At 34.1% G+C, this 23,196-nt stretch overlaps 1 protein-coding gene across 5 annotated transcripts in view; it reads left to right on the top strand.

Annotated features, from left to right (window-relative positions):
• The window catches only part of utrn (utrophin), a 217,543-nt gene that overhangs the window by 136,474 nt on the left and 57,873 nt on the right, over positions 1–23,196 (top strand). For 4 of the 5 annotated variants that reach the window (XM_028439117.1, XM_028439118.1, XM_028439115.1 and 1 more), the window contains 6 exons: positions 2,405–2,561; positions 9,580–9,709; positions 12,207–12,475; positions 16,382–16,528; positions 17,790–17,868; positions 18,842–18,902. In XM_028439117.1, coding sequence (XP_028294918.1) covers positions 2,405–2,561; positions 9,580–9,709; positions 12,207–12,475; positions 16,382–16,528; positions 17,790–17,868; positions 18,842–18,902 — 843 coding nt within the window. The remainder of the gene's footprint in view (positions 1–2,404; positions 2,562–9,579; positions 9,710–12,206; positions 12,476–16,381; positions 16,529–17,789; positions 17,869–18,841; positions 18,903–23,196) is intronic. The other variant, XM_028439116.1, reaches the window with a different exon arrangement.

Raw genomic sequence — 23,196 nt, 5'->3', positions numbered from 1 at the left:
ACCCACATTACTAGAAAAAAAGCATACAAAATTACAATAAGAATACAACAAAATTACACAAAATGACTCTCAAAGACACAGAAGGACTCATTACACACAAGACAACAAATTTATGCAGAATGACAAAGAAAATATGCAAAATGACAACAAAAATACACAAAATTATTCCAAAAAATATTCGAAATTAGAATTACAGAAAAATACATGACAACAAAAATACACAGAATTAGTAAAAAAAAATACAAAATTACAATGAAAACACACGAAAGGACTCATAACAACAAATATATAGAGAATGACGCAGAAAATATGTGCAAAACGTCAACAAATATACACAAAATGACTCCAAAAACATACAGAATTACAGAAAATATTACAAAAGGGACAACAACAATACACAAAATTACTCTAAGAACACACAACAACAAACAACAAAATGACTCAAAGACACACAAAAGGACTCATAACACAATACAACAAATAAATAGAGAATAACACAAAAACATACAAAATTACCACAAAAATATACAAAATTATTCCAGAAACTATACAAAATTAGAATGACAGAAAAATACATAATACGGACAACAAAAATACACAGAATTAGTAAAAAATAAAATAAAACACATAATTAAAGAAAAAATACAAGTGTAGCAAACGGACATGTGATCGTAATCTCCTATTTCCGTAAGTCATTTTAAGGAACTAAAATGTAAAATTAGTAACAGTAGTTGACTGTAACACCTTCTTTTCACTGTAAATTTAATTATTTAATCATTATGCCTCATGTTTTTGATCTTTGTTTCCATCAAAACATCAAAGCAAATTCCCTGTTCGTATAAACGTTACACGGCAATAAAAACGTTCAGATTGTGACTCACGGAAAAACTGTTCAGAGCGTTTTCGATCGGACAGATTGCACAACATATGGTAATAAAAACACGTTTTGAGTCAAAATCAAATACAACGAAAGATGTCTTCAGATGGTGTCATAAAGTGAAGCCACAAACAACGCGGTGACGAAGCCATAAATAATAAAACGCTGCAGCCTCTCAGAGCAGAACGAACCGTGTCTTTATTTCAAAAAGAAGTTTGAGCTTTTTTCATCGGTGTCAAGTCTCGTTAAATCTCTCTCCATTTCTCTTTAAAATGGAAAGTGATGGAGAAGCATCAGACACAGAGATACGAGAGCTTTAAAGGAACACAATGTCACTGTTTGACCTGAAAAATATCAAATACAAGGATAGAAAGGCTTTGTGTGCTCACATTTAAACGAGGGATGTAACGATTCACTCAACTCCCGATACGATTCGAACCACAATACTGGGTTCACGATACGATTCTCTCACGGTTTATTTTACAAAATGGGACTGTGGACAAATGATTGAAAAATATTCCTTTATTTTTTTGGGGAAAAAAAACTATAAAATACTGTACTATTTTCCTTTTATTTTTCATTGTCAAAAGAATCCCTTGATAAACTATTCAAAACAAAGCAATTTAACTAAAAATAAATCTTGAATGAAATAAATAAAGGAATAATACAAATGAAGAAGAAGCTTATTAATTTAAATTCTGGTTCTATAGTAAACAATGCAAAACTGAATAATAGTTATTTTTCTTTTTAAAAGTACAACTGAAAATGTATTTTGTGCCTTAACAATTGGACTTAAAAAAAAAAAACAGTCATTGCTAACCCTAACCCTGCAGACAGAGCTAATAGAAAAACATGACTTTTACAGATATTCACGTAATATTACAGATGTTCTTTCGGTGCTAAAGGGGTAAAGAATCATTTATGAACATGTTTAAGAGTAGAAGGCGGCCAGAAAGAAAGTAGTAGCAGATTCCGCCCGCCACCTCGGCATTTGGACAAGAGAAGGATAAATATATAACGCCCTCTGCTGCTTAAAAAAAGTACTGCGATTCAATTTTCATAAAATCAATTTACCTATGAATCGATTTTTAACTGCCTTACGATTAATCGTTACATCCCTAATTTAAACACATTTAAATTACATAAATCATGTTTAAGGACATGCTTCAGATATGTGAAAGATAACACACAGATTAATCTATTGATACATGTTGCTTTTATTTTTTATTTAATGTTGTTTTTAATTTTTTTTTTGACCGAAGTAAACTGTATTGCATGAAATTGTTTATTTTATCAACTTTTTTGGTCAAAATTACTCATTCATATTGACTTGAATTAATTACTTGTCATCACAATATATCAAAAAATGTTCGTAAATAAAAGAATATGACCGTATATGACAGATTAGAGTAGTAACTGATATCAGATGTCAGTACGTGTGAAGTAGCTACATTTTGAGAACGGTTGGTGACCCCTGATATAAATATCCTAGTCTAGTGTTGTTCTAAGTGGTTTTGATGTGGACAGAGCCCACCTGGAGGCTAGTGCAGAGCGCTGGTCACGTCTGCTGGGTCTTCTGGAGGAACTCTGGAGGTGGATCTGCTCCAAGGACGAGGAACTGGCCAAGCAGATGCCGATCGGAGGAGACGTTCCCACACTGCTGCAACAGCAGAACCACTGCACGGTAACAAAAATCTACAACTATTGTCCCAGTCCACTCTGAATCCATAGTGTAGTAGTTTAGGGACCAAATAATAATAATAATAATAAAGCTGAATATAACTTGGTCAACAATGAATATAATGCTCAGCCAACATAGTTCAGTAAGTAGATGTAGAGTTTCTCTACTACATAGCCGTCTTTGAATCTGTAAACTTCAGGTAAAATAAAAATAAAAAACAAATCAGACAAAAACAAAGAAGCAACATAATATAGCAATACATAAAACAACAATTACAACATGGCAACCACCCAAGAGGTTAAAGGTGCAGTCCGCAACTCTCAGATCCCTCTCTCCCCGCTGCTCTCTTGCCTTGCCTCCAAACTTTCCAAAGTCCCTCCCTCAGAGGGAGGGACTTTGGATGCTAACATTAGCCCAACAGCAACATCACAGTAATATAACATGCTCTGTTAAAAGCATGTTACTGCAGCTCTTCTCTGTCTCTCTGTGTGCACACACATGTCAGGAGATCAAAGTAATCTTCCTGTAAACCAGTTAAAAAAAATGTCAAAACAAATGAAAATACATTAGTTAAGGATTCATTTATTCAGACAACTTATTCAGGCAATATGCTTTGAAATTTACTTTGATCTCCTGTAGATCAAAGTAAAACAGTTGTCTGAATAAATGAAACCTTAACATATTGTTTTTAAAAAAAAAAGACAAAAAAATAATAATCTTGCTGGAATTATTACGCAGAAGTCAAGGTCACATCAAAGTGATGAGCAGACGCCTCTGAAGAAGACTGGCAGTTGACAGGCGAAACATGTCAGGAGATCAAAGAAAACTTCCTGAAAAACAGTTTTCTAAATAAACGAAACCTTAAAACATTATGTTATTGTTATTTTTAGTTGGATCATCAGTTTGAAAAATTCAACTTATGGTTAAAATATGTATTTTATTGATGTTATTGGATAGCTAAAGGTGTAATTGAGTATAAACAGCCCTAAGATTATTATTTGTCACTTTTTTTATTTCACAGTTTATTCTAACAAGCTCTCCACACCTATATTGTGCCAACCCATGTTCACATTTCCTCTCCCTGCTATTATTATTATTATTATTATTATTATTAGTCCATCGCTCCACTGTATTATTTATCATACTCTATGGTTATTGTGATGCAGCACTGGAGTGTAATTGCCTTCAGATGAATGACTCAGCCTTTGGCTACTGTTGATGCTCCCCACCCAACGACCCCCCGACCACCGTTGAAATTATAATGTTGTTTTTCTGCAGCTCCCTCACAACACCATCATTGTGTTTCCCAAAGCACACACACACACACACACACACGTAAACCATGATCAGTTTATTCTACGTTACTTATGCTCACCTGGCTTTATTATCTTTAAATTGATGTGCGTGATAAAGGTTTTGAATTTGTAATATGACATTATTAGGGATTCTATTCATAGTTAATCAAAAAAAGATGAACCTGTGACCATGTCAACTCTCACCATATAAACCTACACGTAAACGCATTAAAAATGACCCCAAAAACACACTAAATTACAGAAATACACACAAAATGACAACAAAGATACGCAGAAGTGATTTCAAAAATGGACTGGCGCCCTGTCAAGGGTGTACCCCCCCCCCCACCTAACGTCCATTAAGAGCTAGAGATAAGCCCTAAAAACAGCAACAAGGAGAAGGTTATCTTTTGTTATTTATTTCAAGATCACTAATTGTAATTGATCTCTAGTAATTGAAAACGTAATTGTAATTTCTCAGGATAAAAAATAATCCTAATTTAATTGTAATTGGGGAAAAATGCTCATCATTGTAATCGTAATTTCATTGTAATTGAACATGGATAATTGAAAACGTAATTGTAACTGAAAAATGTAATTGACCCCAACCCTGGCTCAGGATAAACAACATTAGTCGTCTGTTAGGGAATGACATGACGATAAAGTTCTTCTTTCTCAGCCTGTTCTCCACTCACGCCCTGTTCCCCCATTTAGTTACTTTTCCATCTCAGGTGTGGAGCTTTGACGGCGCTACTTTACTTTACACAGTAATGTAATGTAATGGCACTGGGGAGTTAGAAAGTCTCATTTTTCATTTAGATTTCCCCTCCACTTCCATCCCTGTGTGTCCCTGATAGATTAACCTGGAGGTCTGGATCATCCTCAGAGGGATGGAGAACAAAGAGATCCAGCTCTGAGCACATCATGCTCTATTACCTGCTCACACACACACACACACACACACACACACACACACACACCATCTTTCTCCGACTACATCAAACTTACCATATTTTAAGTTTGATGTAGTTCTTGCCATATTTTTGCTCGTTTTCAATACATTTTTGCTGCATTACTCCCATTTATGACACTTCTACATTAAATTTCAAAGCCTTTTTCTGCACATTTTTTCCTCATTCAAGACATATTCAGCACTTTTCCACCTAATGTCACATATAATGACCCATTATTATCACTGTCAACCTCTTTTCACCATATTTCATGCTTATTTTTGGCCAATTTAACCACATTCACGATTTGTCATGGTCATGAGACTCTGGGAGGTGGTCACATATAAACATATAAATAGAAATATATAACAATTTGATCCAATTTTTGCTTATTTTTTACCCTTTTTCTGCAACTACACCAACTTACCATATTTTAACCTATGTTCATCACTTTTTCTTGCCATATTTTCGCTCCTTTTAATGCATTTTTGCTACATTACTCCCATTTATGACACTTCTACATTAAATTTCAATTACTTTTCTGCACATTTTTTTCCATTTTCAAGACATGTTCAGCACTTATAAACCCTTTCCACCACTTTTCCACCTATTGCCACATATGTTGACCCATTCTTGTCACTTTTAACCTCTTGTCACCATATTTCATGATTATTTTTTTGCCAATTTAACCACATTCACGAATGGTTATGTCCGTTAATTCTTCCAATTTTGACCCCATTTGAGGTTGCAAGACACTGGGAGGGCATCTAGCGAGCCTTTTTCTTAGCATTTTTCTGCAACTTCACCAAACTTGCCATATTTTTGTTCTTTTTAATGCATTTTTGCTACATTACTCCCATTTCTGACACTTCTCCATTACATTCCAATGCCTTTTCTGCACTTTTTTCCACTTTTAAGACATTTTCAACACTTATAAACCCTTTCCACCACTTTTCCACCTAATGTCACATTTGTTGATCCATTATTGTCACTTTTAACCTCTTTTCACCATGTTTCATGCTTATTTTTTGCCAATTTAACCACAATCACAATTTGTAATGCCCATCATTCAACAGTTTAAACTAATTATTCCTATTTTTCAAGTTAAATTACATTACCCCAACCCCTCTACCCCCATTTCTGCCACTTTTAAGCCAATATTGATACTTTGATTTTTTACCACTTTTTCTGTCTGTTTTTGGCCACTTTAATTTGCAACTTTCAACCAGTTCCTGTGGTTTTTAAAATCCCATCTCACCATCATTTTTAATCACCTTTAAACTATTTTATTTCTGATTAAAACAATGATTTTCAGATCAGCAAACTTTTGTTTTCCGTTCGTCGTAACAACTTTTCCTGGGGTTCTCCTGTTTCTTGTGTTGTGTGTCTGCGCATCAGTATTATGGGTATATTGGGAACTCGTGCAGTGAGAACGGATCCGCACTAGTTTATATCTGATTTATTGCATTTAAAGTGTATTCTTGAAGCGTCTCGGTTTGAGTTAAAATAATGTGAAGGTATAAGAGGGCGTAAAGAAAACTAACAGCTCTGTTTTTGCTGTTGTATTGATTCACCTCTGTGGTTTTTTTACCTGTAAAATGGCAATAATTGCATTTAATAATCACACATTTAATTATTCCTTTAAAAGGGGATTGGTCAACGCACAGCTGATTAAACATACAATGCTCATTCATTAAATAAAATTTAATTAAATTACTGTGGGCATGTATAATCATTCCGATCTGTTAGTTTCCTGTCATTTTTAGGCTATTTAGGTTTGTTATTTAATGTCCAATAGTTATTTTTAGGTGGAAAAATCACAGTTTCATTCATTTTATATCAAACCAACCTGTTTTTTTTTCTGACCTGGTTTTTATTTTTATTTTTAGATAATGATAACGCAGCGTAAAGAGAGGTTAGTGAGGCTCGTGACGCCGTCTTTAGTCATCGTGTCCGAATGATTGATTAGCGCAATTTACACCCGAGTGGGCGACGCAAAACCAAATGAATTAGTGTTTCATTCTCAGGGGAAGAAGGAGTTTTCTTTTTTTTTCTTCTTTTTTTTTTAGGTTTTCTTTCAGTAACTTTTAATTGTTTTTCTCTCTTCATTTGCACTTTCCCTTTGATTGCGTTGTTAAAGTGTGTCGACTGTTTATTCTTCATTTCTCTGAAGACAAAAGGACTGACATTAAAAAAAACAGCAAAGTACAGCCTGTGGAAAATTATAAAGAAAGACACATTTTAATGAAGCTCATTTAACAACATTTTATAGAGTTTAGAGTTAGATTAGAGTGAGGTTAAAGTAACTAATTAGTTTTCCTAGTTTGTTACCAAATAAATAAATGCGTCATTTCATTTATTTATTTATGTATTTGAGCAGCATATTACAAACTTATTTTACATAATAATGTAACTAAAACAATTGCGCTCAAAAGGAGCAGGAAGACAAAAAAAAAAAAAAAAAAAAAAGAAAGTTAAATTCTCATTTATTTGCGAGTCAAATATTACGACGGTTGGTGGAACCGAATCATTGGCACATGCCAATAAATAAATGGGGCTCATTAATCCCCCGTACGTCTTTTCTAATGACTAATCCTTCGTTAGTTCTCGTTAGATCAGAATCCAGTTTGGTATGAATACTTTTTTTTTTTTTTAAATATGGCCCGGGGCCCCTCCCCCATTTCCAGTTATTTCCAAATGTAGGGGAACATAGTTGTGTGATATATTGTTTTAAAGGTAATTCAACATAGATTACGATTATGCCTCACACTATTTGATTAGGGGCCCGGGGGCCCACCCCCTCTTTTTAGGCAATTTTACATTTTTCATTTATTTGTGAATCAAATATTGTGACAGTTGGTGGCACCCAATCATTGACACATACCAATATATGAATGAGGCCCATTACTCCGTATGTGCCACGGGGGCCCCCGGGGGCCCCATTCTTCAAATGACTCCTCCTCCTCCTCCGTTAATGCTTGTTGAATCGGGCTGTAATTTGACATGGATATTCTGTGAGCGGATGTCAAGAGTCTCTCAGAGATTTTTGAAAGGGGGGGGGCTACCGGTAATTTCTAAATTCATGGGAACATAGTTGTGTAATATATCGTTTCAAAGGCAATTCAGCGTAGATTACAATTTTACGTCGCACAATTTAATTTGTTTTGCTCGGTGGAACCGAGTCATTTCACTGAATTCTCAGGAACGTGGTACGTGCTATTAGTTCCGTTCATCAGAACTTGTTTTCATTGAATGTCTCAGAAATATGAAGCTGTTCTCCCTGCTTTCCGTTACGTCAGAGCTGCTGTTAATATTCTTTTTCCTGATGTTTTGTGATGCTACATTAGTGAGTTCTCCTTCCTGTGGGGAGACGAGGTCTGTGGTCAAACTGTAGCATTAGGACGAACAGGAAGTGAGCGCTGTGTTGTGATTTTATCTCATTGGCGCCACAGCATCAAGATAAGACACCCCCCCACACCCACACACACACACACACACAAATATTATACAGAAATGGACACACAGCCATGGTCTCAATCCATGTGTGATGCTCTTCTTATTATTTTTACAAAGCTACAAATGACTAAAAAGCAGAGTAAAGTGCAGACCTGCCTGGTGTTATCTTTATTTTAAGACACACAGACATTCTGCTCTTATCGCTCACAGGCCAGCTGGGAATCTCTTTGAAAACGGAAATCTTTGTTGCTAAGCTAAAAAAAACCGCTGAGCTTTTGATCGTTGCCCGTCGTGCTCTCTCTCTCTCTCTCTCTCTCTCTCTGTGAGACTAGGAAGAACGTCCCTGGGCTGCACTCCAATAATCTACAATAATCTACAATAATCTACAATAATGTGCTTCTGTCAAGGTTTTACTATGAAAGGTTTGGGTTAGATCTGTTCTGTTGTTGTCTGTTAAGTATACATGTGTTAATATTAGGATATTTACATGTTCTTCCTCACCTCTAGTAGTAGCTTTAAAACAGAAATAGGCAACTGAAGGCCCAGGGGCCACATATGGCCCTTTGCCAAAATTTTACGCGGCCCCCAAAGTGCGCGCACAAAATTACTCCAAAACCAAAAAATACAGAAAAATTGTGTTTTTTCTGTCATTTTTGTTGTTTTGTGAGTTTTTATAGTAATTTTTTTTATCGTTATGTTGTTTTTTTTTGTAAACTTTTCAGTTATTTTTGTGAATTTTAGTCGTCTTGTGTAACTTCTGGTGATTTTTACATGTGTTTCTGTTGTCGTTTTATACATGTTTATGTTCTTTTTTTGTGCTGTGTGTATATTTTCATAATTTTAAACACAAAATGACTCCAAAACTGAAAAATACAACAAAAAAACAGCCAAAAAACAAAAATAGTAATTTTTTTAAATGTCATTTTGTGGTTTTTTGAGTCACTTTTGTATATTTATGTTGTTTTATATACTTTTTTTTGTGTATTTTAGTCCTATTCTGTCCTGTTGTGTATATATCCATAATTTTGTACATTTACTACTACACATGTATTATGTAAAACTTTCAGTCCATAAAAACGCTGGAAATATGTCGAGAAGTGACTTTTGCAGAGTTTTTGGAGGCAAATACAATGAGAATGACGTAAAAACACTTGTTAAATATCATAAACATCACAACCTCTAAATTCTTCCATTTTGCAGAAACAAATCCCTTTGATCGTCACCAGTAGCTTTAAATGAAATTGTTCAACAATTATTACTCAAAATCTGACTTTTTGAATTTATAGTTATTTAAAAAAAAAAAATGTTTTCCGTCCTCAGGCTCTGAGATCTGAACTGAAAGAACGTGAGCATCTGGTCGTCAGCACTTTGGACCAAGCCAGGATGTTTCTGGCAGATCAACCCATCGAAGGTCCTGGAGAACCACGTAAAACCATTCAGCAGAAGACTGGTGGGTTCTAAACCCCTCAATTATCTCCTTTTCACCTCAAACACATTTAAACTTAGACAATTAATTCATACATTATACACAACATTTATTTCTGACCCTTGCACTTTATCCTTGTGCTTTATGTTATTAAATAAGCTTAAAGTGCTTTATTTTTATCTCCTTTTGTATACAAACCCAAGTCAGTTTTTGGCCATTTGTCGTAGAGATTTTAAAACATAAATGTATATATGAATAAGTAGATAAATAAAAGAATAAAAACCATTAAAAAATTAAAATAAACAATTTTAGTCATAAAATCTTTAACATTAAATCTAAAAAAAGTCTTTTGTTTTCTCACTGAAATAAACAAAAACTTTAAATATTGCTGACTTCAATATTTATGCCTAAAAGCTTCACAATTTACAAAATATTCTAAATTATTCCCAAAATATTCCAAAATAAGATGATGAAATTAATTGAATAAATAATCAAACTACTACCAAAAGCTGAAATATATTTTTAAATGAAAAATATTTTTGAAATAATATTATAATGTTTTTTTCATATTATTATATATATATTTTTATGTTATAAAAATGAAAAAATATATATAATAAAATGATGAAAAAATTAAATCTTAAAATAACCAAAACATAACTAATAATAAATAAACAATATTTTCAACATTTAAAGTAATCATAATTAATGAGCGTCTGTCACAGTGGCCTGTGCTAAAATAGAAAATATGAGTATAATATTTTTAGATTAATAATGCCAGTTATATTTAATGAAACACAACATTTCCACATTAAACCACAATATAAAGCATCTTAATGCTCACCTGTGTAATAATCCAGCTGCGACGTGTAGGATGGATTAATTAGTGCTGACTAACACAGATTTAGACAAACGTGTGAATAATAATTGAGAGAAATCACTCTCTGTGTTTTTAATCATCTTCTCATCACCAGAAAGCAAATCACAACTGTTTTGGACACGCACACCCACCACGTCTGATTATTTTCCAATCAAACGTGATAACCTCTCTGCTCTAGAGTGGAGGTTAACGCCTCGTTCTGAATAATTCATTTCAATCTAAGATGAATATGTGACGGAACGGAGAATAAAACATGCTCTGCCTCAGTCGGATGCAGCTGGAAACTTTTAAAGTTGTAACTAAAGCCCCCGTTGTGTGAATTATTAAAGGACTCACTGGGACGAGCAGGGGGGGTGTGGTGAGTCTGTGATACACATATCAAAGCTTTATCTCCTCTTTTATGATCTAGAACTAAGTGTCTCACAGCGTCTGTCTTCCTGTGTATAAATAGAACATTTAATGACGTACGTTTCTTTAACACCGACACAGTGAACTGTATGAGCTGCACAGCTGTGTTCATTCTGCTGTGTCATGTTTTAAAAGCAACTCAACGGACGTAGAATGATTCTGCATTTTTTTTTTTAAAATCCCATCACGCTCTACGTTCTGCAAACCTTTTACTTCCTTTAATCTGTCGCGTTCTCTTTAATTTTGCACTTATTGCATATTTATTTTTGGAAAAATGACTTTTTTTTTCTAACTTAGCTATTAAGTTAGAAAAAATTATACTCACGTGGATCAAATTCTACAAACAGAGGAGAGCAAAACTGCTAATTTCACCTAGTTTATAAATGTCATTTAATATTTAACTCTAATTGAATTTTGCCTTGTCAAAAATGTAATTTAATATACATCTCTAATTCAATTACGCCTCGTGAAAAGATAATTTAATATGTATTTTTAATTGAATTTCACCTAGTAAAAAATAAAATAACTATATATATATATATATATATATATATATATATATATATATATATATAATTGAATTTCACCTAATCAAAAATGTATTTTAATGTACATCTCTAATTTCAATTAAATTTCGCCTCGTAAAAATATAATTAAATATATGTTTTAATTTAATTTGACCTAGTAAAAAAAATTTAATTTCTAATTGAATTTTGCATCGTAAAAAAAAATATATATTTATATATATATATATATATATATATCTAATTGAATTTCACCTAATCAAAAATGATTTAATATATGTTTTTAATTGAATTTCACCTAATCAAAAATGGAATTTAATATACATCTCAAATTGAATTGAAAATTGCAAAATGTATTTGTAACTGACTCAAATTTCATGAAGATCGGTTGATTATAAACCGAGATATTAATTTTTTTGAAAGATTCTCCATTGATAATTAATAATTTTTCAAACAGATCCAGAATCACTTTATTGATCTGAATCTCCTCCAAAATGTCATGAAATCTTCTATTGTCTAAGGTCTGTGTTTGGTTAAAAATGTGTTTATATTCGGACAGACAACAAACAAACATAAATTAAAAAAATAAACGCTGGTGTAGATATTAGAAATGAAATCTGAGATGAATAGAAGCACACAGAGATATGATAATAGTCAGAAAAACATGACTGACTGGCTAGATAATGGAGTTTTTCTGATGTTAATCCAGAACCCACCGCAGAGGAGAAGGCCCGAGGGTTGGCCAGAGCCATCCGTAAACAAACGGGGGAGGTGAGGGAGCGCTGGGAGCGTCTGAAAGCCCTGGTGGGGGGCTGGCAGAGTCAGGTAGAGCGGGCCCTGGAGCGACTCCAGGAGCTGCAGAGCTCCATGAACCAGATCCATCTCCAGCTGAGCCGCGCTGAGGAGGCCAAGGCCACCTGGCAACCTGTGGGAGACCTCCTCATAGACTCCCTCCAGGACCACATCGACAAGACCCTGGTGAGTCCCAGGGGCCAATTACGATTAAATACAACCCCTGTGTCTCAGAATGAAACGGTTTAAATAGCAAGCTGTTTTTAACATTTAAAAACTAACTTTGATTATCCAGAATTAACATTAATATTAACATTAATATATAAGATATTTGCTGAGTCACATTTGCAATTCAAGATATCTGTGATTAGTATAAAAATAGCTCACTTTGGTATAAAAGAGTCACATTTGGCACAGATATTGTCTAAGGGCCACTATTTTGGAAAAAAGCATTGGTCACTCAAAAATTCAATATGGCGGCCATTTTTCAAGATGGCCGCCATTGCTATTCAATGGTTATTATGTCACCAAAAATGCTCAGATCGGGCCAAACGAGGTTATTTCTACCCCCCTCTGGGTAGAATCAGGACTGCACCCGCTAGAGGCCAAACACTCAATTGCCTCAAAAAACTTGGGAAAAATCCCAAAATGCTCGGATCTGATCAAACGAGGTGTCAGCGGAAAAGTCTGGTCCTACCGAGGCCACTGAAGTTTGGTATTTTCCTGCACCAGGGGTGCGCCTGCGGCACATATTCGAACTCGAGAGGACCAGACCTTTCCAATGACACCTCATTTGGCCCAATCCGAACATTTTTTGGTTAAATAATAACCATTGAATAGCAACGACGGCCAACGTCTTTTTCCAAAATAGTGGCTTTTAGAGAGTATCTGTGCCAAATTTAATGCTTTTATACCAAAGTGAACAATTCTCTTCTCAAAAATATAATTACATTTTCATTGGCAAAAAGAAAATGTAGCTTACTCAAAATTGTAATTAGTCATAAATGTACCGTAATTAAAGATATGTCTAATTGAATTTTGACTAGGAAAAGTTAAATTAAAGAAATCTCCAATTCCTTCTTGCCATATTTCAAGATGTCTGTAATTTAATAATAGATATCTACAATTAAACTGTGAATATCCATCGTTCCATTTTGAGATATCTACAATTTTATATTGACTAGTCATAATTCAATTTACAGGTATGTGCAATGTAATTTTGTCTAGTCAAAATGTTAGATATCTGATAATGGTAGATTCCATAGAATTCAAGATATCTTAGATATCTTGAAGTCATTTTGACTATCATAATCTGTTTTATATATATATATATATATATATATATATATATATATATATATATTATCTAGACAAAATGGACAAAATAAAAGATATATCTTAATATCTGCTGGTACAATTAAATTATGACTATCCGTAATTCCATTTTGAGATATCTACAATGTCACTTTGATTAGTCTTAATTCCATTTACAAGTATCTACAATGTAATTTCAAAATTGATTTTAAGATATCTGAAAAGGTAAATGTAGATATCTTGAATTCTGTACAATTCCGGTGAATTCAATATATCTGTAAATGTCAAAATTTACGTCAAAATGACGTTGTAGATATCTAAAAATGGAATTATAGATAGTCGTAATGTAATTGTGACTAGGCCAAATTGATTTGCAGATATTTACAATGTTAATTCCGGATAGTTAAACTTAGTTTTTTAATTAATCTTAATTACTTTTAATTAATTTCTTTAATTAATTTCACATAATATTCATATTTTTGATATCCAAAATGACGTTATTGATATCTGTAATTTGAAACATCATACACATGATTGGCAAAAGTGACGTATTTTTGCATAGTCATAATTTAGATGTAGATATCTAATATTTATTTGTGACTAAACCGTTTGACTTTTTAGCACAATTGACAGTTTTTAAATACTATAATGGCGTGATAAACATGTTATGTCAGGTGCAGGAAATTCATAAATAAAATGCTTGTTTCATGTGATGAAAAACAACTATTTTCAGTTTAGCCCAAAACCACGTAGCCATGAAATTAGCATTAACGTTGATGAGTGAGCTGTGGTTACATTTAAACTCACTTTCTACATGATTGTTTTTAATCTGAGCTTGCAGCTTAATTTGAACTCACACTGATTCAATCGGGTTTTTTTTCTAAAGTTTCTATTAAATCCCAGGAGATAAAAACGCTATCGAGAGCCTGTGGGGAGGAAAAATGAAAGAGTCAGAACTCACGCAGGATGACGAACGAGGAGCTGTAATTTTCCCGCTTGTTGCACTCTGGCCCTGATGATGGCGTCCCCCAGGGCGTGGACCATCACGCCAAATCTATTTCCTAATATCCACGTCAATCAGGGAGCCATTAAAATAAAACGCTTCATTAAAAGATTACCACGCGGGCACTGAACACATACGCAACGTAATACACGGACATTAATTTGTTCTTGACAGCCACAGAGGAACTTTAGTGCTACAGAACACATTTAAATTATAGCTGCTGCACAGCAATGGTCAGGGCCAGGCAATTTTAGGCAACAAATAGTGTAGAAAGATGTTTAAAAAAAAAGGTTTTTACATTTGTTTAAGCTTGAATTTTTGTATTTCTGAGCCAAGAGACGATGCTCCATGTCAGTGTTTTTCACATGAGGGTACGTGTACCCCTAGGGGTACGTGATGGCACTACAGGGGGTACTTGAGAGAGAGAGAGAGAGAGAGTGTGAGTGTAGAAAATTAGGTGTGACATGACCGAAAATTATAAAAATTGTAGAAACAATAATAATCACGAGCCACTAAATCAATATATTTCAACCTTGGGGTCAGGACCTCATGTGGGGCCGCCTGGACTTTATGAAAAATCTAAATAGATTACTCTTAAACAATTGTATTTCCATACTTTCACTATATGAATCTTGTTAAACTAAAATGCAGTTAAAAACAATAAAAGTAATATTATATATGTATATATATGTATATATACTGTATATATATATATGTGTATATATATATACATGAGAATATCACCTGTAGCTTCACTAATTGACTAATCTGGTCACATGTGTGTAAGCCAGGGTTTAAAAAAATTTAGATATTAAGACAAAAATCCAAAAATGTACATATTGCATCCATACAGTATGGAGATGTTGGTAAGTTATGGTTAATAATGATTTATTGGCTCCATAAGTAAAAAAAAACGCATGTTTAAAAATGTCATTTTTTCGATAAAATTCAGATATTTTCCAAAATGTCAATGATAATTACTCCAAAATGTTGTCCTTTTTTTGTTTTTGATTAATTTTAAAAAGGTATTCATTAATAATTTGCAAGTATATGTTTACATTACTAATTACGGTCAAACACTTTGAAGCACTGTAGGCTCCAATTTTGATAAATCCAAAATCTGTAGCAAGTTTTGTGTTTTTTAATAAAAAACCGAGTGATGGACTTTATAGTTTGCAATAGATTTAAATGTATTAATTTTCCTCAGGGTTGGGGCTACATTTTGGTGAACGTTGCAAATGTGTAGCACATATGGTTGATTTGTTGTGAATTTTCTAAATATTGAACTTTAGAAGAAGAACATGCAGGATAACAATAATTATAATCTATTTTTAAATACACGTCATCAATAATATCAATAAAAGTACAGATAAACCTTGTGCTTATTATGATGATCACTAAATACACAAATATCATTATTAGTAGTAGGGCTGCACCATTATGGCCAAAATGATGATCATGATTATTTTAATCAATATTGGAATCACAATTATTTATCAAATTTGCGTTTTTATTGCACTACAATATGTGTACAGTTCACAGTGCAAAATGAAGCTTTAAATAAGAGTTATGCTAAAAAAAAAATAATAAAAAATTAACCTAAAATGTACCAAAGGCGAACTGATAAATACATTATTACAGAGTGATAGTTACATATTTTAAATGTAAATATTGCCGACGATCAGGTTAATTTAGTCGTGGTAACCAAGATGGTGATCGTGATTGATTGTGCAGCCCTACCTGGTATGATTGTTAATGCTGACCTTTGTGTGCAGGCGTATAGAGAGGAGAACGCCCCGTTACGTGGAGACATCCGGCTGGTTAATGAACTCTCTGCGGAGCTCACACCTCTGGACATCCAGCTGTCATCTACAGCCTCCAGACAACTGGACCAGCTCAATATGAGATGGAAACACCTACAGGTAGAAAACAACCACCTGCAAACGTCTCTGCTGGCGTATTTAGCATTTGTTGTTAGCATTTTTACTGCTACGTCTTATTGAACCTGCTATCAGTGACATCAACCATAGTTAGAGTACCATTCTACTAGTTCTCACATTTAGGTTTATTAGTGTGTGAGTGAAGCAAAAAGTGTCACTAGTACTACTAGTTAGCATTATATGCTAATAAGGGGGCGGGGAAAGGAACATTCAGGCTTATCATTGGCTTTTGAAAACATTTCAACCAATCAGAGAGCTGGATTCGTTATAATCCCTCCCTCTTCCTTTACGTTAGGTTTACTATTACTACTAGTGAATCTCTTGGCTTTACTAGTACTACTAGTATAGACTATAACAGTCGACGAGTACGACTAGTGAGATTTTGAGTATACTTGTCACAATGAACTGAATTATTATAAAAAAAAGTAATAAAACCCAAAATGTAACTAATAACTCGTCAATAATGTAACAAAACTGCTGAGCCCGAAAAGTAATAGAAAGATAGATAGATAGCTTCATTTCAGACTCAGGATCCATACAAACATGAAAACACATATCTATCTATCTATCTATCTATCTATCTATCTATCTATCTATCTATCTATCTATCTATCTATCTATCTATCTATCTATCTATCTATCTATCTATCTATCTATCTGTCTGTCTGTCTGTCTGTCTGTCTGTCTGTCTGTCTGTTTATCTATCTATCTATCTATCTATCTATAGTCTATCTATCTATCTATCTATCTATCTATCTATCTATCTATCTATCTATCTATCTATCTATCTATAATCTATCTATCTATAATCTATCTGTCTATAATCTATCTATCTATAATCTATCTATCTATAAAGCAAGGAATCTCTGTCTGTCTGTGGCTCAAATATCTCTGCGGTTCAGGGATAGACAGAGCTGAGACTTTCAACATGGCTGCTGCTTGGTTCAATGGTGTGCAACGTCAGATGTGTTTGGACGCCCCACCCCCACGCCCCACGGGAGCGGACAATTTTAAGAACTGATGTTTTGACAGGTCGTCATGGTAACACAGGATAAGTTAGTGGTGTGCAACGTCGCATTTGTTTGGACGCCCCCCCCACACAATTTTAGGAACTGATGTTGACGAGTAGTCATGGTAACTCAGCGATAACACGTGTTATGAATTGGCGCTATACAAATAAAGATCAATGCCATGTGTGTGTGTGTGTGTGTGTGTGTGTGTGTGTGTGTGTTTGATGACACAGGTGGCTGTGGAGGACAGACTGAAACTCCTTCAGGAAGCTCATCGAGACTTTGGCCCCTCCTCCCAACACTTCCTCTCAAGTACGTACAATTAAATATATAATATAAGCTCATTCCTCCTTTTTATGGAGAAGAGATTTTCTGTTTCCATCGACCGTACGGTCCCGGATATGTGCGCGCACACACACACACACACACACACACACACACACACACGCACACACACCGTTATGTGCACACACTTTACTGCCGAATAATGCAGTGTTTAATTGCAGTTCTCCACTGACTTTCTCTTGTTTTTCCAACTTAAAAGCAACCGTTATCAACAATAGAGACACAGACTAATGCTTAGAATGAACAACATTACATTTCTTTATCACTTGTATCATGTTTTACACCATCATGCAGCCATTAGTGCTCTGTTTCACACATTACGCCTCTATATATTGTATTGTGGGTGTGTGTGTGTGTGTAGGTGATAACTTTTACCTTCCTGTCCATTTAACATTATCTGCTGCATCTTCACACACACACACACACACACACGCGTGCTCTCATTAGCACTCGTAGCCTAATATTCCCTCAGGGATCAATAGATTACTCACTCTTCTTATCTTGTCCTTTTTATCTCATAAATCTCCCAATTATGCTTCATCTGTGTCTCTTTTGGTTTTCTCGTTGTAGTGTCGATTTAAGTCTAAAGATAAAATAAAATGTGGGAGTGAAAGAGTGAGATTAATTTCTGCCACTTCTGTGTTTTATGTGCCTATTATTTTTTTTAGAAGTCCTCCCAGCCTGTGCCTGTCTATAATTTAATTGGTTAAATGGTTTTTTTACTCATTTTATTTCCCCCGTTCTTCCACTCCCAGTTAAGAGAAAGAGTAACTCCCTCATTTTAAAGAGTCGATTCCCTGTTGATGGCTTTTCGATGGCAGCCATCATGACGCCATTACAAATCAAACATTCATTAGATTACTTGTGTTTGTCTTTTTTAGTCATGACTTTGTGTCTCATCCTCCATCTTTCTTTTTTTTTTAATCTCCTGTCGGTGCAGCATCGGTGCAGCTTCCCTGGCAGCGAGCGGTTTCCCAGAATAAAGTTCCTTATTACATCAAGTAAGTGGAAAGACTGTGTTTTGGTTTACAATGAAGATACAACACGTTACAAGCAGCGTAACATTCAACGCAACTCTTTATGATTTCGACAAAAGATGTCAAATGTTGTTCTGACCCAAACCTGTCAAGTAGGGATGTAACGATTAATCGTAAGGCAAGCTATCCACAAGTGTAGGCGGCGGGCGGAGTCTGCTAATACTTTCTTTCTGGCCGCCTTCTACTCTTAAATATGTTAATAAATGATTCATTGCCCCTTTAACACCAAAAGAATGTCTGTAATATTACTTGAATATCTGTAAAAGTCACGTTTTTCTATTAGCTCTGTCTGCTAGCATAGCTTCTCTTCTTCACTGCAAAGTTTCTGCATGCCAACCGACCACTGTGTTACCAGCGCCCTCTGCTGGTCCAAACAAATATGGCGTAAATCAGTGTAATCACGTTTTTTTTTTTTTTTTAAAGTCCAATTGTTAAGGCACAAAATACATTTTCAGTTGCACTTTTAAAAGAAAAAGAACTATTATGCAGTTTTGCATTGTTTATTATAGCACCAGAATTTAAATTAACAGGCTTCATTTTCATTTGTATTATTCCTTTATTTATTTCATTCAAGATTTATTTTTAGTTAAATTACATTGTTTTGAACAGTTTATCAAGGGATTCTTTTGACAATGAAATATAAAAGGAAAATAATACAGTATTTTCTAAAAAATTTGTCTACAGTCCCATTTTGTAAAATAAATCGTGAGAGAATCGTATCGTGAACCCAGTATCGTGAATCGAATCGTATCGGGAGTTGAGTGAATCGTTACATCCCTACTGTCAAGTATCCCATTTTGGCTGAGAAACTCCCGTATTTTACCTCTCTTTCCCGCTATCTTCCCGTATTGGTATTTTCCCGTAAATATCCCGTATTTTAATGTAATAATAATTAAAAGATGACTTACTAAACTGAACGCCGTCACTAGCCTCGCGAGAACTTCCACCTGAAATGGCCTGAGTGACAGATTAGTGCTGACAGCGGCAATAAACCCGGAAACAACTCAGAACAGAGACGATGAAATGAAGACGTTCTAGTGAAAAAAACAAAGAACTGGTGTAAATATGTGGTAAAATGTTTATCATCGGGATGTGACACAGTTACACGTTCTGTGAGATTAATAACTGATATTTTAACGTCTACCACTGAGGAAGGAACCATGAAAAATCATCACAAATATACACTGTTTATAAAGTGTTAAATAATGTAAAGTCTGTAATAAATGTGTCTTAATAAGTCATTAGTGAATATCAGAGAACCACATGAGTGAGCATGAGAAATTATAATAAAATATGTAATACCAATAAAATGTTAATGTCTAACTTAAAGACAAACAACGTGAAATGAACAGTAAATATACAACGTGTTGACTTGTATATAAACTGTAAGTATATTAAATAAACACATGTGCTTCATATACACATTTATGTTTTAATTTAGGCTGTTTTATAATTTAGGAATTAGGGCTGGGCGATATATCGAGATTCAAGATGTATCGAGTTTTCTATTTTGATGATATAGAAAATTATATTATTTCATATATATATATATATTATAGCTTATTATGTATCATAATACTAGTTTTAGGAGTCGCTGCTTTTACTTCTCAGAACAACATGTAAAGCTCAGTTAGATGATTAATGAGTGACACATATTGATCAGCTGTTTGTTAATAAATGAGCCTGTGTAACATTTTGCATTTTGCAAATTTAACCCAGAATTGTTTTTCTGTTCAGACTTTATTTGATAAAATTATCTAGATGTATATCATATATCATCATTATGAGAAAATATATTGCGATATGAGTTTTGGTTCATATTGCCCAGCCCTAGTAGGAATGTTCACAGCATTTCAATGTTGATAAAGGTCGACCTACCAGATTCTAATCACATCATTGTATTTAGTAAGTGATTGACAAGTGGGTATTATAGATGTATTGTACATCTATATTAAAATATAAGTGATACTGGAGCTTGTTTGGGGGGTGGGACGGATCGTAGTGGGACTGTAAACACTCTCTTATTGATGTTGTCGGAAAGGATTAATGCGGTGCATTATGGGATGTGGAGTCCCATAACAGTGCATCAGTTTGACTCCAAAAACAAACAAAAGAACAAGAAAAACACACAGGAAGCCTTTGTTGTTTCCTATATTAATGCTCTGATTGGTCATTATTCTAAAGGTGGATAATGTGGCCCTTGGATCAGGTACAATCACATTATTGTGGCCCCCAAAGTGATAAAAGTGCCCCTCCCCCCCTGCAGTGATGAGTTCTAAAATAGAATTACTTGAACTTTTCTGCTCGCTGGCACTTTCACATGCTGGTTTAATTTTGTGGGAGTGAAACAGAAACTATTAAAAGCCAGTTGTCATATCTGCAGAGATTAGAAATAATATCTACTCTGGATTTATTGTGATTCGTGGAGACTTTTAGCTTTGGGGAAACGAGTGTGTGGGATGACATCTTTGGAGGATTACTGTAGCGAGTCTTCAACAACAGTTTCATCTGTTTATAAAAAAAAACCAAAAACTACGACAGAGAAACTACTTTGCAGAAGGAACGGCTGTTTTTTCTTCAGGTAAAAATAATGTGAGGACAGGTGATGGCTGAGAGCATCCATCAACTGTCACAATTTGCGATAAACAAGGCGAGAACTAATTAATTTTCCCCGAACATCCTTTAGCGCTGGTAATCAGTCATTGGCTGATTGCTGCTATCTGTGAGGTGGTGACAGTGACAAAAGACGAGGTCTCAGACCACACACACATAATTATATATATTTATATCTATATATTCCTCCTACACATAATGTGAATATATGAGTATGCTAAATGTGTTGCTAAATATTGCATTATTCAGACATTTAATTAGATGCTAACAGGCATGAGTTTTGGTTCAATATATCAAGATTCAAGATATATTGAATTCTCTTTTGGCGATATAAAAAATGACAATATTGCCAATATCAATATATATATATTTATATATATATATTAATTTTTAAACTTGTTTTTATGTATACAATAACAGTTCAAATCACATCATAGTATTAAATATTATTCATTGATTAAAGTCAAATAGTGTCCTTTACAATTTTTCCATAATTCTGAGATATATATATATATGTGTATTTTTTTTTTTTTTGTTTATAGCTTATTTATATTAATATACTCGTTTTAGGAGTTGCTGTTTTTCCTCCATCTCAGAACATCATACAAAGCACAGTTAGTTAGATTTCTGACTGCGTCCTAACCCAGAGCTTCCCCTACACAAGCCGCACTACAGAACTCACTCACACGTGCTGTCTCTTACATGTGAAAAAGACTAACGTGGCACAGTTAATAAATATGCAGAATTTTTCATTCGCAAGTTTAACCCAGAATTGTCTTTCTAGTAGGACTTTATTGAGTTAAAAATATTGAGATTTATGTTGTATATATTGGCATTTTGAGAAAAAATATCAAGAAATGAGTTTTGGTTCATATCGTCCAGCCCTATTTTCAAGACAAAAATCTAAAAATACATCTAGACATTATTGAGATGTTGGTCATTTGTTTTCAACACTTTAATTTCATAAGTGGAAAATCTGATGTTTAAAAATGTAATTTTTACATTTACTTTAATTGTTTACCTGAAAACTGAAATTCAAAATGCTATAAAAAATTTAGTTTTTGAGATAAATTTTTTTTTTTTTTTCAAAGAACACTGAAAATGTATTTAGCAAGACAGAAAAATAGCAGAAAAAAATTCCAAAATGGCGACTGCAATGCATGAAATTGACTCCAAAAACAACCAAGAATTTGCAAGTATATGTTTACAGTCAAGCATTTTAATACAGTCGGCTAAATTTTTGATAGATCAAAAATATGTGGATGGTTTGAGTCTGAAGATGAGCTCTAGACAAGTTTGGTGTCAATTGAGCAACAATTGCTGGAATAGAAAGGTTTAATATACGTTCCAGTTTTTGATAAAAACACAGTGATGGACTTCATAATTTGCAATAGGTTTAAATGTAGAAAACTTTCTTCAGTTTTAGGGAGACATTTTGCTTCAAGTTTCAAATCTGTAGCACATTTTGTTGATTTTTTGTGAATTTTCCAAATGTTGAACTTTAGAGGTTTGCTGTAGCGCCACCTTTAGGACGATTGGTCTGTTTTTACAGCTGAGGATATCTGGGATGGAACTGGAGCTTTGTGCAAAATGTGGTGATTTTCACACATGAGGAAGTGGATTTCTAACCTGGCCCCTAATTAGC

Source organism: Gouania willdenowi, chromosome 24, assembly GCF_900634775.1.
Source record: "Gouania willdenowi chromosome 24, fGouWil2.1, whole genome shotgun sequence".
Classification (NCBI taxonomy): domain Eukaryota; kingdom Metazoa; phylum Chordata; class Actinopteri; order Blenniiformes; family Gobiesocidae; genus Gouania; species Gouania willdenowi.
This window is presented reverse-complemented; position numbering and strand designations above follow the sequence as displayed.